The 19145-nt window shown below is 49.6% G+C and overlaps 1 protein-coding gene across 5 annotated transcripts in view; it reads left to right on the top strand.

Annotated features, from left to right (window-relative positions):
* Window positions 1-18636, top strand: part of TRAF1 (TNF receptor associated factor 1) — a 29626-nt gene extending 10990 nt beyond the window's left edge. For all 5 annotated transcript variants that reach the window (XM_030919954.1, XM_010372022.2, XM_030919953.1 and 2 more), the window contains 5 exons: window positions 8564-8629; window positions 9134-9544; window positions 11359-11536; window positions 13436-13584; window positions 16731-18636. In XM_030919954.1, coding sequence (XP_030775814.1) covers window positions 8564-8629; window positions 9134-9544; window positions 11359-11536; window positions 13436-13584; window positions 16731-16949 — 1023 coding nt within the window. In that variant the 3' untranslated portion in view covers window positions 16950-18636. The remainder of the gene's footprint in view (window positions 1-8563; window positions 8630-9133; window positions 9545-11358; window positions 11537-13435; window positions 13585-16730) is intronic.
* Window positions 18637-19145: the final 509 nt, after the last annotated feature.

Below are 19145 nucleotides of genomic sequence, written 5' to 3'. Positions count from 1 at the left end.
ATGAAAATTATACAAAATTGAGTACTTGCAACAAAGACTTCATAGCCCAAATATTTACTATCCAACCCTTTACAAAAAAGTTAGCAAACTCCTCAACTAGATGGTTCTGCCTGCCTCTGTTTGCCCTTAGGCAGGGAGAGACCGTTATCAGCTCACCTCTTGGGCTCTGCCAAACTGTGCTTCTAGGAATAAGAGACACATTTGGAAGTGTGATAGGCCAGAGACAGTTTCAGGAGCTGCAGGTTAGAACCCTGACCCTCCCAAGCTGGAAGGACCCTCATAGTTTACATGTCCTGCTCAAAGGTTCCCACGTGCTATCCAGAACTGATCCATTCCCTCCAGCTCATGACAAAATGATAAAAATAAGGCAATTCTATAAATGAGTTTATGTAAACTGAATTCTTTCCATTTCTAAAACCAACCTTTACTCTGAAATTGTGTCTGTCCTATGCGTGTCTATATAAATGAGAGGATGTAATAATAGATGATAGTTTTTGGTAAAGCCTTTACTAAGAAAAATTAAAAAGATGGCAATCTCTTTGTTAATGTCTCAATTTAAAAAAAAAAAACACACACACACTCATATTGGTCCACGAATCCAAACAGGCAGGAGTCACTGCTCAAAATCAAATCCTCTTGCTTACACATGGGGCCCTGAGACCTGCAGAGGAGTCTCGTTGCTCAGCCACCCTCTCTACCTCCACTGTGAGGTGCCTGGCTCCTTTCAGCCAAAGCCCTCTTCTTGCAGCAAACTGTTGCCCAGGGATCAGGAGCCTGATGTCCAAGGGTAGTTCTGCATAATTCTCTGCTCGACTGGCAGCAATTCCCAGGCCCTGTGTCTGCATCTGTAAAATGAGGATGTTAAGCCGGCTCTGCAAGGCCTTTCCAGGAGACCATGATAGCAGTGCTGGCAGGGCAGCTATCCCCCTACCGTTGGACCAGAGGCAGGCGAGTGCCCACACCTCCTTCTCCTTTCTCTGAGCTGGCCCTTCTCATTCAGAGAGTTCAGGGGAATTTCCTCTCCCACCCAGAGCTGGTTTTGAGCACTCTCCCATCTGCTTCTCAGCAGCCTCTCCATCGGCAGGCCCTCAGGGAGTAAGAGTAAGGATCAAGTGCATGTTCTTGGAACTTTACACTCTGCAACATGGTAAGAGTTAATATGATACACTGCTCCATGGAGTAACTCCCTGAGCCTCCCTGTTTGGCTCCTGGTGGATTGGCTGTGAGACACAAGCAGACCCTCAACTCTCTGTGGGCCACTGTGCCTCACTTGCAAAAGGCTGTTACCTGCTTGAATACTCTAGGACTGTTGTTTTTAGCTTGTTTTATTTTTTCCTCTTAACAAAATTAATATACATCTATTGTGTAAATCTTAGATCACATAGATGTTTTAATATCTCCTAATCCAATGGCTTTTTTTCATCTTTTTCAATCAGATGAAAGTAGAAACATTCTGATGGAGGGGGAGCCTGGAGCCCTGGCCTGTTAATTGCCCCATTTCTTTCTCTTATCCCAGCCCCTAAGAGGTTCTGGGGACTCCTAGGGCCCTGCAGAGCACAGTTTGATACTCGCTGCCTTGAGCCAAATGAAGGGACTATGATTCATGGTAGAATTATAGGCACCTTAACAGGCTATAGGATGGGAGAGGAAGCTGCCTGTATTTGCGAGCAAAGAAGGCTTCTTTAATGCAGGCATACCTCTGAGAGGCAGCAGCCCCTCCCCTCCCTGCTGGCTTCCCCACCTCGTGGAGTCATGGACTCCTGGTGAAAAGCTGGGGTGGGGAGGGGTGGTAATCATGGTCTGATCACCTACACAAAGTCACATAGGGGAAGGACCAGGGACTCCTCTGACTTTTGCCCCAGTGGGAACTTTGGGGGACTTTTGAACAAAGGAAAATGGCTGATGAAAAGTCAACACTTTGCATGTGTGGTAATTCCTACGTTTGCCTGCACATGTAGGGCAACCTGGGAAATGGAGGCGGGGTAGAGGGCTGAGGACCAGCCCTCCTTGCAAACACTTCCCACACCATCTGCTTATCAGTTTGTCCTCAGCCTCTGACTTCATTAGATGATTATCTCCCGAAGAAGTGCCCAGAGCCATGGACTGATTACCTGATATAAGAAGCGGATATTAAAGGATTAATGTTGACCTAGTTAGAGACTTGATACTTGCCTCGCATGATCTTCCTGTAGAAGTGACAGTGAAGGAGGGGACGGCCGGGGGGGCTGGGAGATAAAAAGCTTCAGTCCTGCCTGCTGAGGATCAGCAATGGGATAGTTTCTCCCACTCTCTTCCCCGTGAGGCCCATTCAGGAAGGTCAAAGGCAAGCTGACATCTGATGCCAATAGCTCACAGTAAAGCCTTAATTTTTCTAGAGTCAGAAAATGACAGAAGTTTAAGCTGTCTAGTCCAATTTCTGTTCTGTACTGGATTCCTGCTATGTAGCTCCATGTCCTTCCAATGGCAAAGAGCTCATTACTTCATGAAACAACCACACCCACCCTGGGGCGCTCTGATGGATGCAACATTCTCCTCTTTCTTTGTACTGAGCTGAAATCTGTCTCCCTTGAGGTCACAAAAGGCAACTCAGCCCCCTGTCCCCGGAGTCAGTCCTGCCTCCGTGGAAAGACACTGAGCAGTCTTTCGCCAGTCTCTGTGCATTTGGGGTAAATGTGCTTCTGTTTATCTGTGTTCCTTGGAGTGTGATACCTGGGAATAAACCCCCAAACCTTACACTTCTGAGTTTGACAGTGTTCATCCGTAATCGCCCCGATCCTGTGACATTCTGTGTGGTGGGTGGTGGTGATAGCCCTATTTTACCAATAGGTAATATTTTGAGGCTCCATGAGGAGGTGTGCCTGGACCAAAGTCACACAGCAAGTGGGAGGCAAAGCTAGGCTCTAACTCATGGCTCCTGAGATGGTGGCATCTTCTCTATGCTGCCTCTACACAAGGAATCCTCCCCTAAATGTTTCATACCTGCTTAAGTAACACAGTCAGACTTTAGTGCAGGAGTCCACCAAGTGCTATGGAAAAAACAGGGATGGGCAAGACTACTTTCAACCAGGAGAATCAGGCAGGGCTTCCTGGAGGAGGCGGCAGTTGAGCTGAGCAGAGGCTGACAGAGACTAAACTGGCCCAGTTACAGAGGAGGGCAGGAACGGGCTGACAGTGGCAGGCTGACCGAGCTCCCCATGTAGAGCACCCCCTCAGCACCAGCTGAGACCTGAGCCAAAGCAGCCCCTCTGGGCATCTCTGACCTCAGCCCAGTGTGGGGGTAGGCAGTGCCTGGCCTGCTCAGATCCTCTTTGTTTTGTGCAGGTGCTGCAGAGGTGGCACTCATGCTCCCGGCACCCTCTTAACAGTCAAATTCCCGGAGGCCCCGGGTCTCCAAATGGGGCCTCCCGCTAGGGCCCACTGTGACCCCACCACAAAGGGCCTGGGTAGCCGGGGTGACCGGAAACACCACACACGCAGAGACTCCTCAGACCCAGACAGAAGAACGAGTGTTCCCTCAGGGCTGGGAATCTGTTTTCTCTGTTTCTGTCTCCTCCTTGGAGGAAATTCCACTGCACACTTTATTTTTAGCAATTTGCAAGCAGTGAGGCCACTCACACAGGGGCCACTTGTGACACCAGATGGGTTTGGCCCGGGACACATCCTCTGTTCTTCTCCTGCAACGCAGTCTGATTCCTGATTACCTCTCCTGTCTCCTTGGTCCCTGGCCTTCGAATGAGGCCACCCCAGGCAAGGACACTATGGTGGGGAGGACAGAGCCTGCACATGGACTCCAGGCTCCTGGGCTGCCCTCGCCTGCCCCGTTGCCTCCTACAAGTCACTGATCATCCCTGGGCTTCAGCTTCTCCACCTACCCGAGGGAAGCAGAACCTCAGAGCCCCAGCCTCCCCATCATGGCTGTGAGGATCTGATGGGACAGTGTCTACATGAGTGCCAGGAGAGCAGTGAGCCCTTGCAGAGGCTTACAACCATGGGGGAGAACACACAGGTGCACCCACCTCCTCCACTCACAAGCTCAGCGTGACCTTAAGCCATTCCCTCTGTTTCTGCTGGTATTAAGGTGACACTAATCCAGCCCCACCTGCCTCAGAGGATTGTCACGGGGATCCTATGGGACAACATTCAAACACGTTTTGGTCCTGTTCATTTCGGGATATTCCTCACCGCCTTGAGGAGATCCAGTGGGAAAATGGAATTTTAGAGAATTCGTTGTTAAGAGTTTATGATGTGAGGATTAAATGAGATACATGTATATGACAGCCACTGGAGAACTGGGACTGGGGATGTCCCAGGGGCAGTGTGCTTAATCCATAGGAATAAGAATACTAATTAGTAGTAATACTAATAATAGTATTTGTAATAGTAATAGTATTAGTAGTAGTTAGTAGTAATAGTATTAATATTACTACAATTAGTATTCTTAGAGTTATTAATAGTAGTAGTATTCAACAAGTATTCAGTAGTAGTACTGAATAATTTCAATACTAATAATTATTATTACTAATAATGGCTCATATTTATTGAACACTGTGTTAGGCAGAATAATGTCCTCCAAAGATGTCCCCATGTGAATCCCCGGGACCTGTGAGTATGTGACCTCACATGGCTCTGTGCATTTGCCAGGGCTGCCATAACAAAGTGCACAGACTGGGTGGTGTAAACAACAGAAATGTATTTCCTCGCAGTTCTGGAGATCAGAAGTTCGAGGCACGGTATTGGCGAGTGTTTTCCTCCAAGGCCTCTCTCCCTGCCTTGACATGGCTGTCCCCTCCCTATGTCTTCATGTGGTCCTTCTCCAAATTTCCCCTTCTTAAAAGGATGCCAGTCACATTGCATTAGGGCCCGCCCCCAATGACTTCATTTTAATTTAGTTAGCTCTTTAGAGGCCCTGTCTCCATATTCTGAGATACTGGGGGTTAGGACTTCAACATATGATTTGGGTGGGGGGTGCTGAGCCTATAACAATGGCGAAACAGACTCTGCAGACATGATTAAATGAAGGATTCTGAGATGGGGAGGTGACCCTGGATTATCCAGGCGGCCCAACGGTCCTCAGAAGAGGGAGAGGAGAGTCAGAGAGATGGGGAGATGCTCCACTGCTGGCTTTGAAGATGGAGGAAGGGACCAGAAGCCAAGGAGTGCAGGAAGCCCTGAGAAGCTGGGGAAGGGAGGAAGCCATCCTCCCCTTGGGCCTCCAGGAGCAACGCAGTCCTGCTGACGTTTCCATGTTAGGACCCTTGGCCTCCAGAACTGTACGATAATAAAGCTGTGTTGTTTTAAGCCATTAAGTTTGTGATATTTTGTTACAGCATTAATAGGTAACTAATACCAGTGCTTACATGTATTATCTTATTTAATCCTCACAATAACCCTGTAAGGGGGATGTTATTATTATCCCCGTTTTGCAGATGAGGAAACTGCAGGACAGAGGAGTTAATAACTATCCCAGGGCCACAAAGCTAGTATGTGAAGTGACAGAAACAAGCTCTGAACCCCAAAAGGCTGGCTCCAGAGGCCACACCCTGAACTTGCGTGCACTCTGAGGAATGAATAATGATGACAGAGAAGCCTCCGAAACCCTCTCAAGTCACCCCTGCCCCTTTCTGCAGCAACCATTCAAGGAGCATCACAGTCCACATCTGGGCACACATCACAAAAGGATGTCCCTACATCTGAATAGCATTTCACTTCCTGAAACAGGCATTTGCTGTTCACACAACACCAGGACGGCTCCGCTGCTGAAAGACACATCCCCTCCACCTGCGGGGTGATGTCTGGAATTTCACTCTTAGCTCGATCATTTTCACCTTCTTATCCCTTTTATGACTCTCCCACCAAGCTTTGACCCTTAGAACCACAGAGGATTGGAATCATGGACCTGTAGGGAGTGGTGGGACCTGAGAGGCTTCCCGAAGTGTGTTCACCCAGGAGCCAGGTCCACATGTAGCATCTTCCCTCCGCTGTTCTCACATGTCAAAAGCTACATGTTCAGGGAGGTTTCATCACCACAGACTTCCTGAAGCCAGCACAGTCTCCCTGCCAAGGCCGCCCTCTGCCTGCCTTCCATAAAACATCTGTTTTCTATTATTTGTTGGGAACAACTTGTCCCTGAAGCCCTGGGCAGTTGGGGGGTGGGGGCGGGGGTAGGGTGGCCTTTGCTGGGCTGTGTTCTGTCTGTGTCCCAAACCAACTGTACTCATTAAGCCTACAGCTCTCTGCTTATGTTACTTTTGAAGAATAATAAGTGTGGCTTTTTGTATTTACTCAGTCCGAAAGACCTCTGTCCTCTCCTGCTTTCATCCAAATCCCCTTTCACGTGGTTCCATGAGATTATTCTCTCAATAAATAAATAAATAAAGAGCTTATAGACTCAAGATATTATTTATATGCAATAAAACTCACTCATTTGAAGTATACAGTTTGAAGAATATAAATAATCACGTGACCGCCACTACAGTCAAGTGGCAAACGTTTCTGCACGGGATAAAGCTGCTTTGTGTCCCTGCATAGTCAATCCCCTCCCCACCCACAGCTCCAGGCAACCACTGATCTACTTACTGTCACTCTAGTTTTGCCTTTGCTAGAAGCTCCTAAGAATGGAAAGAGGTAGTATGTAGTCTTTGGTGTTTGACTTCTTTCACTTAGCACAATGTTTTTGAGGTTCATCCATGTTATTGTTTATGCTGGTATTTAATTCCATTTGGTTGTTCTATAGTATATATAGACCAATTTGTTTATCTGCTCACCAGTTGATGACACATTTGGGTTGCTTTGAACAAAGCTGCCACGAACATTCACATACACACCTTTGTGCAGACATATGTTTTACTTTCTCTTAGGTAAATTCCTAGGAGTGAAATGTGTGCATTGTAGGGTAACTTTATAAGTATGGTTTATAAGTAAATTATTGTATAAGTATGAAGTATGATTTAACTTTATAAGATACTTTCATAGATTGTATTTGTTCGTTGTTTTGCTTTTTTTTTTTTTTTTTTTTTTTTTTAAGAGAGACAAGGTCTTTCTCTGCTACCCAGGCTGGAGTACAGTGATGTGATCATAGCTCAGTGCAGCCTTGAACCCCTGGGCTCAAGCGATCCTCCCAACTCAGCCTCCCAAGTAGCTGGGACTGTAGGTGTATGCCACCAAGCCTGGCTAATTTAAAAATTTTTTAAGTAGAGATGAGGTCTCACTATGTTGCCCAGGCTGTCTTGAACTCCTGGCCTCAAGGAATCCTCTTGCCTCAGCCTCCCGAAGTGTTGGGATTATAGGTGTGGAGCCACTGAGCCTGGCCTTGCCCATTTTTTATTAGGTCATTTGTCTCTTATTATTAGATTGTAAGAGTTCTCTATATATTCTGGATACAAGCCTTTATGAAGATACAGTCATGTGCCATATAACACTCAACACCGGACCACATATACAGCGATGGTCCCAGAAGAGTATAGTACTGTATTCTTACTGTACGTTTTCTATGTTTAGATATATTTAGATACACATGTACTTACAGTGTTAACAGTTGCCTACAGTATTCAGTATAGTCACGTGCTGTACAGGTTTGTAGCCTAGGGGCAATAGACTGTCACTGAGTTTCAGTGTGTAGCAGGGTATACCATCCAGGTTTGCGTAAATACATCCTATGATGTTCACACAATGATGGCACATTTCTCAGAACATATTCCTGTTGCATGACTGTATATGTTTTGGAAAAACTTTTCTCCCCTCTCTCCTGGACTGACTCCTGTTAAGAGGCAGTGATGTGTGTGGGAGGGGCCCTGGGGCTGTGCTGCCTCCCAGCTCGGCCTCCTTGGGCAAATCCCTTCCCCTCTGTGAGCCTCAGTTTTTTCATCAGTAAAATAGGAATAAAAACCCACCCTCTCTTCCCCACCATGCTGTGAGGAGCCCTAGGAAGAATTACGGCCTTGAAAGCATTTGGTAAATGCTTCAGACCTAAATAGGTTAACAGTGGGGTCAAATTGCTATTGTAATAGCACTGAGACCCTCCTGTGTCACTTCCCTCGGGCTGGACATTATCTGAAAGGGAAAGTTCTGCTGAATGGACACAACTTAGTCTAGGATAGATGGCCAAGGAGGGATGCAGATGGGAATTGTGACCACAAGATTCCCCATGGACTTCAGGAGGAGGGAGGCATTTACTCATGCAGTCAGTGTGTTCTGAGTGTCTCAGCTGTGCCAGGCACTGCCCTCAGCACTGGGAACACAGCCATGACCCTCACAGAGCCTCCCTGACCAGTTGGGGCAACCAGAGAGTGAGTGATGATTACGGAGCTGTGTGGACTGTGCCCTGAAAGGAGAAATAGCAGTGCTGCTCAGGATCACAGTAGGGGCCTAGGTCCTGTTTTGAAGGAAGGTCATGGAAGGGCAGAATCTTGAAGGGTGGAAAGGAGATAGCCAAAGGGGACAGCATGTGCAAAGTCATGTGGCCCAAGCCATCTCCTACCCTGGTGGATCCTGGTGCATTGAAGAGAGCCCCCGGGGTAGCCACAGGGATTGCTATAACATTCAGTGATGTGATTATTATTTCCAGGCTCATCCTGAGGTGGCCGAGGCTGGAGTTGGGTGCCCCTTTGCAGGTGTCGGCTGCTCCTTCAAGGTAAGCATCTGAGTGTGAGAAAGGAGATCTGTCCACTGCAGTTCCAGACCTCCAGGTCTCCCCACTGCAGCCCCTCCAGAATTTTCCTGTAACATCAGTCCACTCATCTTCCAGATGTCTCTTGTACTAATGACTTTCCCAAGCATCAGAGCCTACTATTAAGTCATCATAGTACTCAGGGAGGTTCTTCTTAATGTCTCACCCAAGCATCCGCAGAACATCACTAAAACGACCCCCACCTCTGCCGCCCCTCTCCATGGTCCTGAATCATCCTTGCGCTCCAGGGCAGGGCAGAATTAGAAGCTGCAATGCATGTGGCTCATCGTGGGCATGTCTGATGCCAGGGTCTTCCTCTGAATCCCTCCCACTGTACAGAAATCCACTCCTCTTTGCTGGGTGAATGAATCTGACTTTCCTTGGTGACCTTTGATAGCAGGGCACTCCACTGCTCCCCTGTCTTCACTCCACCTCTGTTTTCACTAATCAGCCCCACTCTCTTGTCAGGGAAGCCCACAGTCCGTGCAAGAGCATGAGGTCACCTCCCAGACCTCCCACCTAAACCTGCTGTTGGGGTTCATGAAACAGTGGAAGACCCGAATGGCCTCTGGCCTGGAGTCTGGGCCCATGGCTCTAGAGCAGAACCTGTCAGACCTGCAGCTGCAGGCAGCCGTGGAAGTGGCGAGGGACCTGGAGGTCGATTGCTACCGGGCACCCTGCTCCGAGAGCCAGGAGGAGCTGGCCCTGCAGCACTTCATGAAGGAGAAGCTTCTGGCTGAGCTGGAAGGGAAGCTGCGTGTGTTTGAGAACATTGTTGCTGTCCTCAACAAGGAGGTGGAGGCCTCCCACCTGGCCCTGGCCACCTCCATCCACCAGAGCCAGCTGGACCGTGAGCGCATCCTGAGCTTGGAGCAGAGGGTGAGTGTGGGAGGCAAGTTTGCCTTCAAGCCCGGCTGAGCCCCATCCTGTCTCCAGAGCAGCAGACAGGCTTCCTACTAATCATTCATCCTGCTTAGAGCAGTCACTCCCTCAAAACATATCTCCCCTTTATCCCACACCCTTCCAGGAAGAATGCTGAGTTGGAAGCTGTAGTCAAGGTCACAGCCTCCCATCCAGTGCTTCGGTTCCTTTGTGATAAGACACCACCTCCCTGAGCAGCTCAATCCAGTGCAGGACATATTCCACTCTTCCTTATACTGAGCTAAATCAGCCTCTCTGTTCCCTGCATTGTTCTTGGCCCTGGCCCTCAGAGCCCACAGACAAATCCACCTTCTAGTCCCCATGACAGCCCTTCAGGGATGGAGAGTCGGATTCTGTCCTACCTGAGTGCTTCGCTTTTCAGGCTAAAAGCCTCGGCGCCTTCACCTTTTCCTCAGAGCATGCTGCTTCACATTGCCCTCCTATGATCTGGCTCAGTCTCCAAAGAAGCATACAGAAGTATGCTTGGAGTGTGGTCCCAGGCTGACTCCAGATAATCCACTTAGCCACAGTTCTTGGTCCAACAGGGCTGTCTTCTCCCTTGTTCTACAGCTTATACTTTTCTTTTCTTTCTTTCTTTTTTTTTTTTTTCTTTTTTCTTTTTTTTTTTTTTGACACAGAGTGTCGCTCTGTCGCCCAGGCTGGAGTGCAGTGGCACGATCTTGGCTCACTGCAACCTCCACTCCCAGATTCAAGTAATTCTCCTGCCTCAGCTTCCTGAGTAGCTGGGATTACAGGCTCGTGCCACCACACCCAGCTAAATATTTTGTATTTTTAGTAGAGATGGGGTTTCACCATGTTGGTCAGGCTGGTCTCAAACTCCTGACCTCGTCATCCACCCTCCTCAGTCTCCCAAAGTGCTAGGATTACAGGCATGAGCCACCGCGCCTGGCCTATACTTTTCTTAATGTAGCCAATCACCATTCTAATATTGCTTCTTTTGCAGTAACGTTACATCATTGCTCATATTGAGTTAGGCCTGGGTTTTAGTTCCTGCTTCACCATTACCATTATCTGCCTCACCATTCACAGTTACCATGACAGCAGGTACTCAGAGTCACCTGCCCTGTGGGTCTGAGCAAGTCACTTTCCCTCTCAGGACCTTCCCCATCAGTAAAGTTAACGATTAAATTTTCTCTAAGGATGCTCACTTCCATTCATGGCTTCCCTACCTGAGTACACCCAAGAATAAATTTGTATTCTTTCCACTTTATTGGGGAAAGCTATTAGAAGGGCCAGGCTCTGAGTTGGAGTGGCTGAGGCTTTAGCCTTTATTTATGTAACTCTTGCTCCAATTAAAAGGCAGCCTCCCTGAAAGCCACAATTATATCCTCATTTCACCCACAAACTTCCCAGCTCTACTTTTACATACCAGGCACTATGCAAGGCACAGGCACAAAGACAAAATGAGCATGGGCCCAGCTTTCAGTGGAGGAGACCATCTGGTAGGTAAGGCAGAAAAGTACGTGTCATAAAATCATTGTAAGGGCTCTGTAAGAACATATTGAAACAGAGCAACTGAGCTAGGATAGTGGTTGAAGGCTTCCCAGATGAGGGGCCATATGAGCTGGATTCCTGGTGGATGAGGAAAAGGAAGGCCAGGCAGAGGGCAGCACATTCAGATGCAGACTCAGGCCTGAGTGAGGCGTGGTCAGGAAAGCACCTTTGGGGCAGATCAATCTCCACATCCCGCCGTTCCCATTCCATCCCCAAGCCAGGTTCTGGTGTTCCTGGCTGAACAGTCTTCCCTACAGGTGGTGGAGCTGCAGCAGACCCTAGCCCAGAAAGACCAGGCCCTGGGCAAGCTGGAGCAGAGCTTGCGCCTCATGGAGGAGGCCTCCTTCGATGGCACCTTCCTGTGGAAGATCACCAATGTTACCAGGCGGTGCCATGAGTCGGCCTGTGGCAGGACCGTCAGCCTCTTCTCCCCAGGTAACACCTCCCAGAGGCACAGAGACCTTCTTGGGAAACAGGCCCCACAGGACCCAGGAAGCAAGCAGTGAAAACAGCCAGCTCTGTGACAGCCACGCTGTGTCCAGTTTAGGCCAGTGCCCTTTCAGGCCACTCGCCACGGCCGGGAACCATGCTGGGTGCTGGGACCTTGAGGTTGGTGGGCGAACCATGCTCTGCCCTGTGGCTCACAGCCACACACAGCAGTGGCCCAGGCTGACTGACATTCAGGCCCTTTCTCCTCCCTGAATGTCAGTCCCATTCTGCAAATAGGAATCAAAACTGTTACCCACTTCATGGGTTTGGGATGTGAAGGAAAGTGTGCTGTGGGCCACAGTGTGTGCAGACGAGATGGATGTGAATGATGATTTTCACAAGTGAATACCGTGGGACCCCTGGCCTCAGAGAGCCAACAGTCTGAAATAAGATTAGAGAACTGAGTAAGACACATGCACTTGTGTACGATTGCAGTTAGCATGTGAATGAGTGTCTTACTCATTTCTTACTCATTTCTGGGGCCCCTGGACTTGGCACAATGTCTTGCATAAAGTAATTACTTGGCAAGTGTTTCTGTTAACTAAATGATATCTGTTAGTATAACAATGCATATATTTGGGCAAAAATGAGGCAGCAGACTGGGTGCAGTGGCTCATGTCTATAATCCTAACACTTTGGGAGGCTGAGGCAAGAGGATCATTTGAGGCCAGGAGTTCAAGACCAGCCTGGGCAACATAACAAGATCCCATCTCCACAAAAAAATGTTTTAATTAGCCAGGCATGGTGGCCTGCACCTGTGGTCCTAGCTACTTGAGAGGCTGAGGTAGGAGGATGGCTTAAGAAGTTTGAGTCTGCAGTGAGCTATGATGGTGCCACTGCACTCTGGTCTGGGCAACAAAGCAAGACTCTCTCAAAAAATTTTTTTAATGAGGCAGCGGAGTGTGTCACACTCCTAGAGCAGGGCTGGGACCCCTTTCCTGCAGGAGCAGCACTCATCCTGCTGTGTTGGGACAGCTCTCTTCATGGGGCGGTCTCGAGCCCTACTTGTAGACCTTTTTCCCTCGATTATTTTTAAAGAGGGAAAAAGCAAGCAGTACCTCGAGCTTCCTGTTCTACCAAAACGTAATGGGCAGAGATGAGTCAGACTGCCAGCCTGTGCCCCTCCACCCCCTTCCTTCCTGCCCCCAATTCATGTCCCCAGTCAACCTCTCCCAGAAGGGCGCTCTGCCAGAGGACATGCTCTCATGGGATGGCCCCTTTAGCTGCCCAGGGGGTTTCTGTGCATCTTCACCAGGGATGATTCAGCCCTCAAAGGGTTTTGCCACCTGAGAATGGCTGGCAGAATTGTGAGTAACCCCATGTACCCCCAGCCTCCAGGGGACCCCAACCAGTTGGCATAGGCAGCAGAAAGAAACCAGTGCTGGGAGGCAGGAAGCCTGGCCCCTCATTCTTGCTGGGTCCCCAACACACTGTGAGATGGTAACTGGCCACTGTCTTTTTCTCAGCTTGGTTTCCAGACTGTAAAACATAGGTTGGTTAGATCAGTGATTCTCAGAGTGTGGTTCTAGGACCAGCAGCATTGGCACCCCCTGCAAACTTGCTGGAAGTGCCAGCTCTCAGTTCTCACCCCAGGGTTACCGAGTAAGAAACTCTGAGGGTGGGGCCCGGCAGTGTATGACTTGGATGGCCAGCTGACAAACACTTAGCTAGATGACCCCCAAGAGCCCATTCCTCTCTGACACCCTACTCGAGAAGAATGCCGGGCTCTAACCCCATCTTTCACGGTTTTGAGCCACTGACCTTGGGCATGCCTGACCGCTGGATCCCAGTCCCACATCTGCAAAGTCCCGCACTTCCCAGCTGCCTGTGGCTTCTGCATTTCAGCCTTCTACACTGGCAAGTATGGCTACAAGTTATGCCTGCGGCTGTACCTGAATGGAGATGGCACTGGAAAGAGGACCCACCTGTCGCTTTTCATCGTGATCATGAGAGGGGAGTATGATGCGTTGCTGCCGTGGCCTTTCCGGAACAAGGTATGGGCGTGGAGGTGATGGGGCAAGGTGGGGAGTATGGAAGCCTGAGTCCTAGTCCTGATTTGGCAATGAATTGGCCATGTGACCTGGCAAGTCCCCCACCCTCGCTGTGTTATCAGTTTCCCTTTTTATAAAACAATCAGATCTAGTAACTAGGGCTCCCTCCAGTTCCATGAGTCCAGGAGCTAAAATGTCTGGAATCTTCCCAAAGGTTGTATAGAAATAAAATTCATGGCCAGGTGCAGTGCCCCACATCTGTAATCCCAGCACTTTGAGAGACTGAGGTGGGAGGATTGCTTGAGCTCAGGAGACATGGCAAGACTTCATCTCTGCTAAAAATAAAAACCATTAGCTGGGCGTAGTGGCACATGCCTGTAGTCCCAGCTACTTGGGAGGCTTAGGTGGGAGGATTGCTTGAGCCTGGGAGGTTGAGGCTGCAGTGTGCCATAACCTTGCCACTGCACTCTAGCTTGGGTGACAGAGTGAGACCTTGCCTCAAAGAAAGAGAGAGAGAGAGAAATGGAGGAAGGGAAGGAAGAAAGGGAGGGAGGGAAAAAGGGAGGAAGGGACGGAATGAATGGCCAGTGGCTGCCCACTATTCTTCCCCCTTCACATCATGGGGCAAATAAGGAAAACTTCTGGGAGGAGGTGCCGTGAGGCTAGCCTGAACTAGCAGAATTTTCAGGAAAAAGGAAGGAAGCAGGTACCACTACATATTAATACATACTAGAATTGCCAAAATCTGGAACACTGACAGTACCAAATGCTGACGAGGATGTGGAGCAATAGGAACTCTCACTCACTTCTGGTAGGAATGCAAAATGGTACAGCCACTTGGAAAGACAGTTTAGCAGTATCTTACAAAACCAAAGATACTCATACCAAACAATATAGCCAGTTGCTCTCCTTGGACTCAAAGGAGTTTACTTAGAGGAGCTGAAAACTATGTTCACAGAAAAACCACCCAAGGATGTTTATAGCAACTTTAGTTATAATTGCCAAAACTTGGAAGCAACCAAGATGTCCTTCAGTAGGTGGATGGATAAATAAACTGTAGTGCATCCAGACAGTGGAATATTATTCGGTGCTAAAAAGAAGAGAGCTATCAAGCCATGAAAATACAGGGAGGAACCTTAAACACATATTACTAAGAAAAAGAAGTCAATGTGAAAAGACTGCGTTCTGAATGCTTCTGACTATATGACATTCTGGAAAAGGCAAAGCTATGAAGACAGGCCGGGCGCGGTGGCTCTCGCCTGTAATATCAGCACTTTGGGAGGCCGAGGCAGGTGGAGTGCTTGAGCCCAGGAGTTCGAGACCAGCCTGGGGAATATAACAAAACCCTGTCTCTACAAAAAGTACAAAAATTAGCTGGGCATTGGGTTGTGTGCCTGTAATCTCATCTACTCTGGAGGCTGAGGCACGAGAATCGCTTGAACTCAGGAGGTGGAGGTTGTAGTGAGCCGAGATCGTGCCACTGCACTCCAGCCTGGGGGACAGAGTGAGACTCAGTCTCAAAAACAAAAACAAAAACAAAAGCTATGGAGACAGTAAGATCAGTGGTTGTCCAAGAATAGGGGCCAGGAGAGATGAATAGAGCACAGGGGATTTTGGGAGCAGTGAAACTATTCTGTTTGATACTGTTATGATGGATACATGTCCTTATGCATTTGTCAAAACCCATAGAAGGTGAATACCAAGAGTAAATGCCAGTGTAAACTGTGGACTCTGGGTGATAATGATGTGTCAATGCAGGTTCATCAACTGTTACAAAACTACCACTCTGCGGGGGACGTTGATAGTCGGGGAGGTTGTGCATTGGGTGGGGGCAGGAGGTATATGGGAACTCTGTATTTTCTGCTCAATTTTGCTGTGAACCTAAAACTGCTCTAAAAAATACAATCGATTAAAAATTCTTCACCGGGTACAGTGGCGCACGCCTGTAATCCTGGCACTTTGGGAGGCCAAGGTGGGTGGATCACCTAATGTCAGGAGTTCAAGACCAGCCTGACCAACATGGTGAAACTCCGTCTCTACTAAAAAAAAAATTAGCTGGGCATGGTGGTACATGCCTGTAATCCCAGTTACTTGGGAGGCTGAGGCAGGAGAATCGCTTGAACCCAGGAGGCAGAGGTTGCCATGAGCCAAGATTGTGCCATTGCGCTCCAGCTGGGCAACAAGAGTGAAACTTTGTCTCAAACAAACAAACAAACAAAACCCCACAATTCCTGTAGACAGATTTGGGGGACAGGCATTTCCTGTGGGTGAACAGCAGCATTGCATGAGTGGAGGGTGTCAAGAATAGAGACCTCAGGTGTGGGGAAACAGGTGGGGCAGGGCGGGTGTGCCGCTTTGGTCTGGGTGTGAGTCAGTAGGTCCCCCACCCCCGGCAGTTCCCAAAAGTGCTGGGGAAATTTTTAAAACACCAGTGACAGAATCTCACCCCCATAAGTGGTAAGGCCTGAGCATCAGGATGAAGTCTCCGCAGGGGGTTCTAATGTGCAGGGTGAGGACTGCTTCAGTTGGCAACAGGAAGCCATTCAACTTCCTGATGGGCATTTCAGGGGCACGTGCCAGGGAAGAGGGTTTGTGTCACTTTTAGACAGCTTCTCAGGGGAACCTCTGTCTGCGCTGTGTATACCAGAAGCTTCACAAATGTCTCAGGACATCGATGACAGCCCCTCAGTAGGAGACCTCCCTGTTCTGCCCCTTCTGCCTTGCCCCAGGAGGTTCCAGCTGTAGTTGATGAAGCAAAACTTTCCAAGCCAGAGGGGGTGTTACAACTTATTGCTTCCACCTACCTTGTCAGTGCTCCAGTCACACCTTTTGCCCCTAACAGCCAATCAGACTTGACTGGAGCATCAGAACCTTCCCCTGCTTCCTGCTGGATGGAAGGAACATCTGATCCTCAGCAGGGAACAGCCTCCGAAGTGCACTCAGAATACCAGGTGCTGCCGGCTCCCTGGGTCTGGCCATATGCCAGGTGCACTCCTTGCCTGGCTTCTCTGACTCCTAATCCAAATAAGCCAAGGGTCCGAGGGGCTGCACAGGCAGTAGGTGTGGAGCACAGCTCTGAGCCCAAGCCTGGGCCTCCAAGCTGTGCTGCTAATGTAGGGCCTGATCTCCCACCTGTCCCTTCCCTGCAGGTCACCTTCATGCTGCTGGACCAGAACAACCGTGAGCACGCCATTGATGCCTTCCGGCCTGACCTAAGCTCGGCGTCCTTCCAGAGGCCCCAGAGTGAAACCAACGTGGCCAGTGGCTGCCCACTCTTCTTCCCCCTCAACAAACTGCAGTCACCCAAGCATGCCTACGTGAAGGACGACACGATGTTCCTCAAGTGCATCGTGGAGACCAGCACTTAGGGTGGGCGGGGCTCCTGAGGGAGCTCCAACTCAGACGGGAGCTGGCCAGAGGACTGTGATGCCCTGCCCTTGGCACCCAAGACCCCAGGGCACAAAGATGGGCGAAGGTTGGCACGATCTGAGCAAGACTGAGGGGTCGACTTTGGGCTGGCCATACGGTTAGGATGGCAGGACGTGGGCTGGGCCCACAAAGGCAAAGGGTCCAGAAGGAGACAGGCAGAGCTGTTCCCCTCTGCACGGACAATGCAACACCCGGAGGCCAGGGAGCCACTCTGGCCCTGAATGTTGAGGTGGATTGTCACCAAGACGGGAAGAAAATGGAACCAGGTCTGGAACCGTAGGACCCAAGCAAAGAAGCTCTCGAGCTGGGAAGATCTCTGCAGGGCCACCAGAGAGACCTGGACACAGGCCTGCCCTTTTTGTCCAGGGTCAGAAACAGGACCGGGTGGAAGGAATGGGGTGCCAGTGTGAATGCAGTCTGTCCAGGCCTGGACTGAGTCCCCCATCACTGGAGGTGAACAAGCAAACCCAGAGGGCTCTACTGAGACTTCAAATTGGGGGTTGCATTTGAAGACTTTTAAGATTCCTTCCAGCCCAGAAAGTCTCTAATTCTAGGCCTCCTGGCCCAGGCAAGTCCTAGAGCTACAGGGTTTCTGGAAACATTCAGGAGTTTCCTGCCCTCCTGGCTCCTCACTCACCTTCAATAACCCCTGCTGGACTCACCTGGCCCGCAGGGCACCTGCCACCCTGGGCCTGGCGCTCAGCTTCCCCAACACGCAGGAGCACACCCAGCCCCCAATCGCAATAATGGAGCACTAGTGCTTTTATGTGCAATGACATCGTCCATGCACAATGGCAGCAAACATTCTGGGGCTGCTTTTTCTTGTTCCCACCTGTGACAGTGTGGCAGCAGAGACTGTGGAGGCAGTGGAGACTGACTTCTTCCCGCTGGCAGCTGGACGTCACACATGAAGGTCTGGCCTAGCGAGTGATGGGTCTAGGCCCTGAAACTGATGTCCTAGCAATAACCTCTGGATCCCTACTCACCGAGTGTTGAGCTCAAGGGGGATTTGTAGAACAAGCCCCCATGAGAAACAGTTGTTACTCTACACTTTTGATTGTCTATTTCTGATGGCAAGAGATACATACCCTCTTCAAAGAGCATGAGATGCTGCCATTCTTTCAGCAAAGTTTCATTGACACCTAGATCTGTTAACTGTGTTCGACATTGAAGGGAGAAAGGCAAGATGTGCACTCTGGCCTCAAGAAACCCTCAGTTCAGTGGAGGAAATGAGCACATAGGATCATTATGACAGAGTAAGAGAAGATTAGAGAAAGCACAGAATCCCAGTGGGTGAAGGAGGGAAGGCTTCAGGGAAGAAGTGGCATTTAAACTCAGCCTGAGAATATTTTGAAATGCAGAGGATGGGGAAAAGGGAAGCGTACCAACTTGAAAATGGGAAGCAGTCTTGGCCGAGGGCAGGGTCTGTGTGGCAGGATGGAGGAGGGAGGCAGAAGGGTCAGATGAACTGGAGTGTAGACAGCATCAGATGCAGCAGTGCCCCTCCCCCTCCCCGGGAAAGCACCTCCTGGTAACCCCTGGGCCTATTGAAAGCAGGATGAGACGATAATTTAAGATGCTGAATGATTGAATGGTTTCTCTTCCAACAAAGCTCTATGTTAAGTGTATCATCGCATCTTTTATAGGTGATTCAAGGGTCGGGGAGACAAGATGCAGGCAAAGCCACTGTTTCATTGGGTGGATTCAGTAGGTCCCCCACCCCCAGCAGTTCCCAAAGGTGCTGGGGAGATTTTTTTAAAACACCAGCGACAGAATCTCACCCCCGTAAGTGGTAAGGCCTGAGCATCAGGATGAAGTCTCCGCAGGGGGTTCTAATGTGCAGGGTGAGGACTGCTTCAGTTGGCAACAGGAAGCCATTCAGGTTTCTGACGGGCGTTTCCGGGACAGGCACCAGGGAAGAGGGTTTGTGTCACTTTTAGACAGTCAGCTTCTCAGGGGAACCTCTGTCTGCGCTGTGTATACCAGAAGCTTCACAAATGTCTCAGGACATCGATGACAGCCCCTTAGTAGGAGACCTCCCTGTTCTGCCCCTTCTGCCTTGCCCCAGGAGGTTCCAGCTGTAGTTGATGAAGCAAAACTTTCCAAGCCAGAGGGGGTGTTACAACTTATTGCTT

Source organism: Rhinopithecus roxellana, chromosome 16 (assembly GCF_007565055.1).
Source record: "Rhinopithecus roxellana isolate Shanxi Qingling chromosome 16, ASM756505v1, whole genome shotgun sequence".
In the NCBI taxonomy this organism is placed as follows: domain Eukaryota; kingdom Metazoa; phylum Chordata; class Mammalia; order Primates; family Cercopithecidae; genus Rhinopithecus; species Rhinopithecus roxellana.
This window is presented reverse-complemented; position numbering and strand designations above follow the sequence as displayed.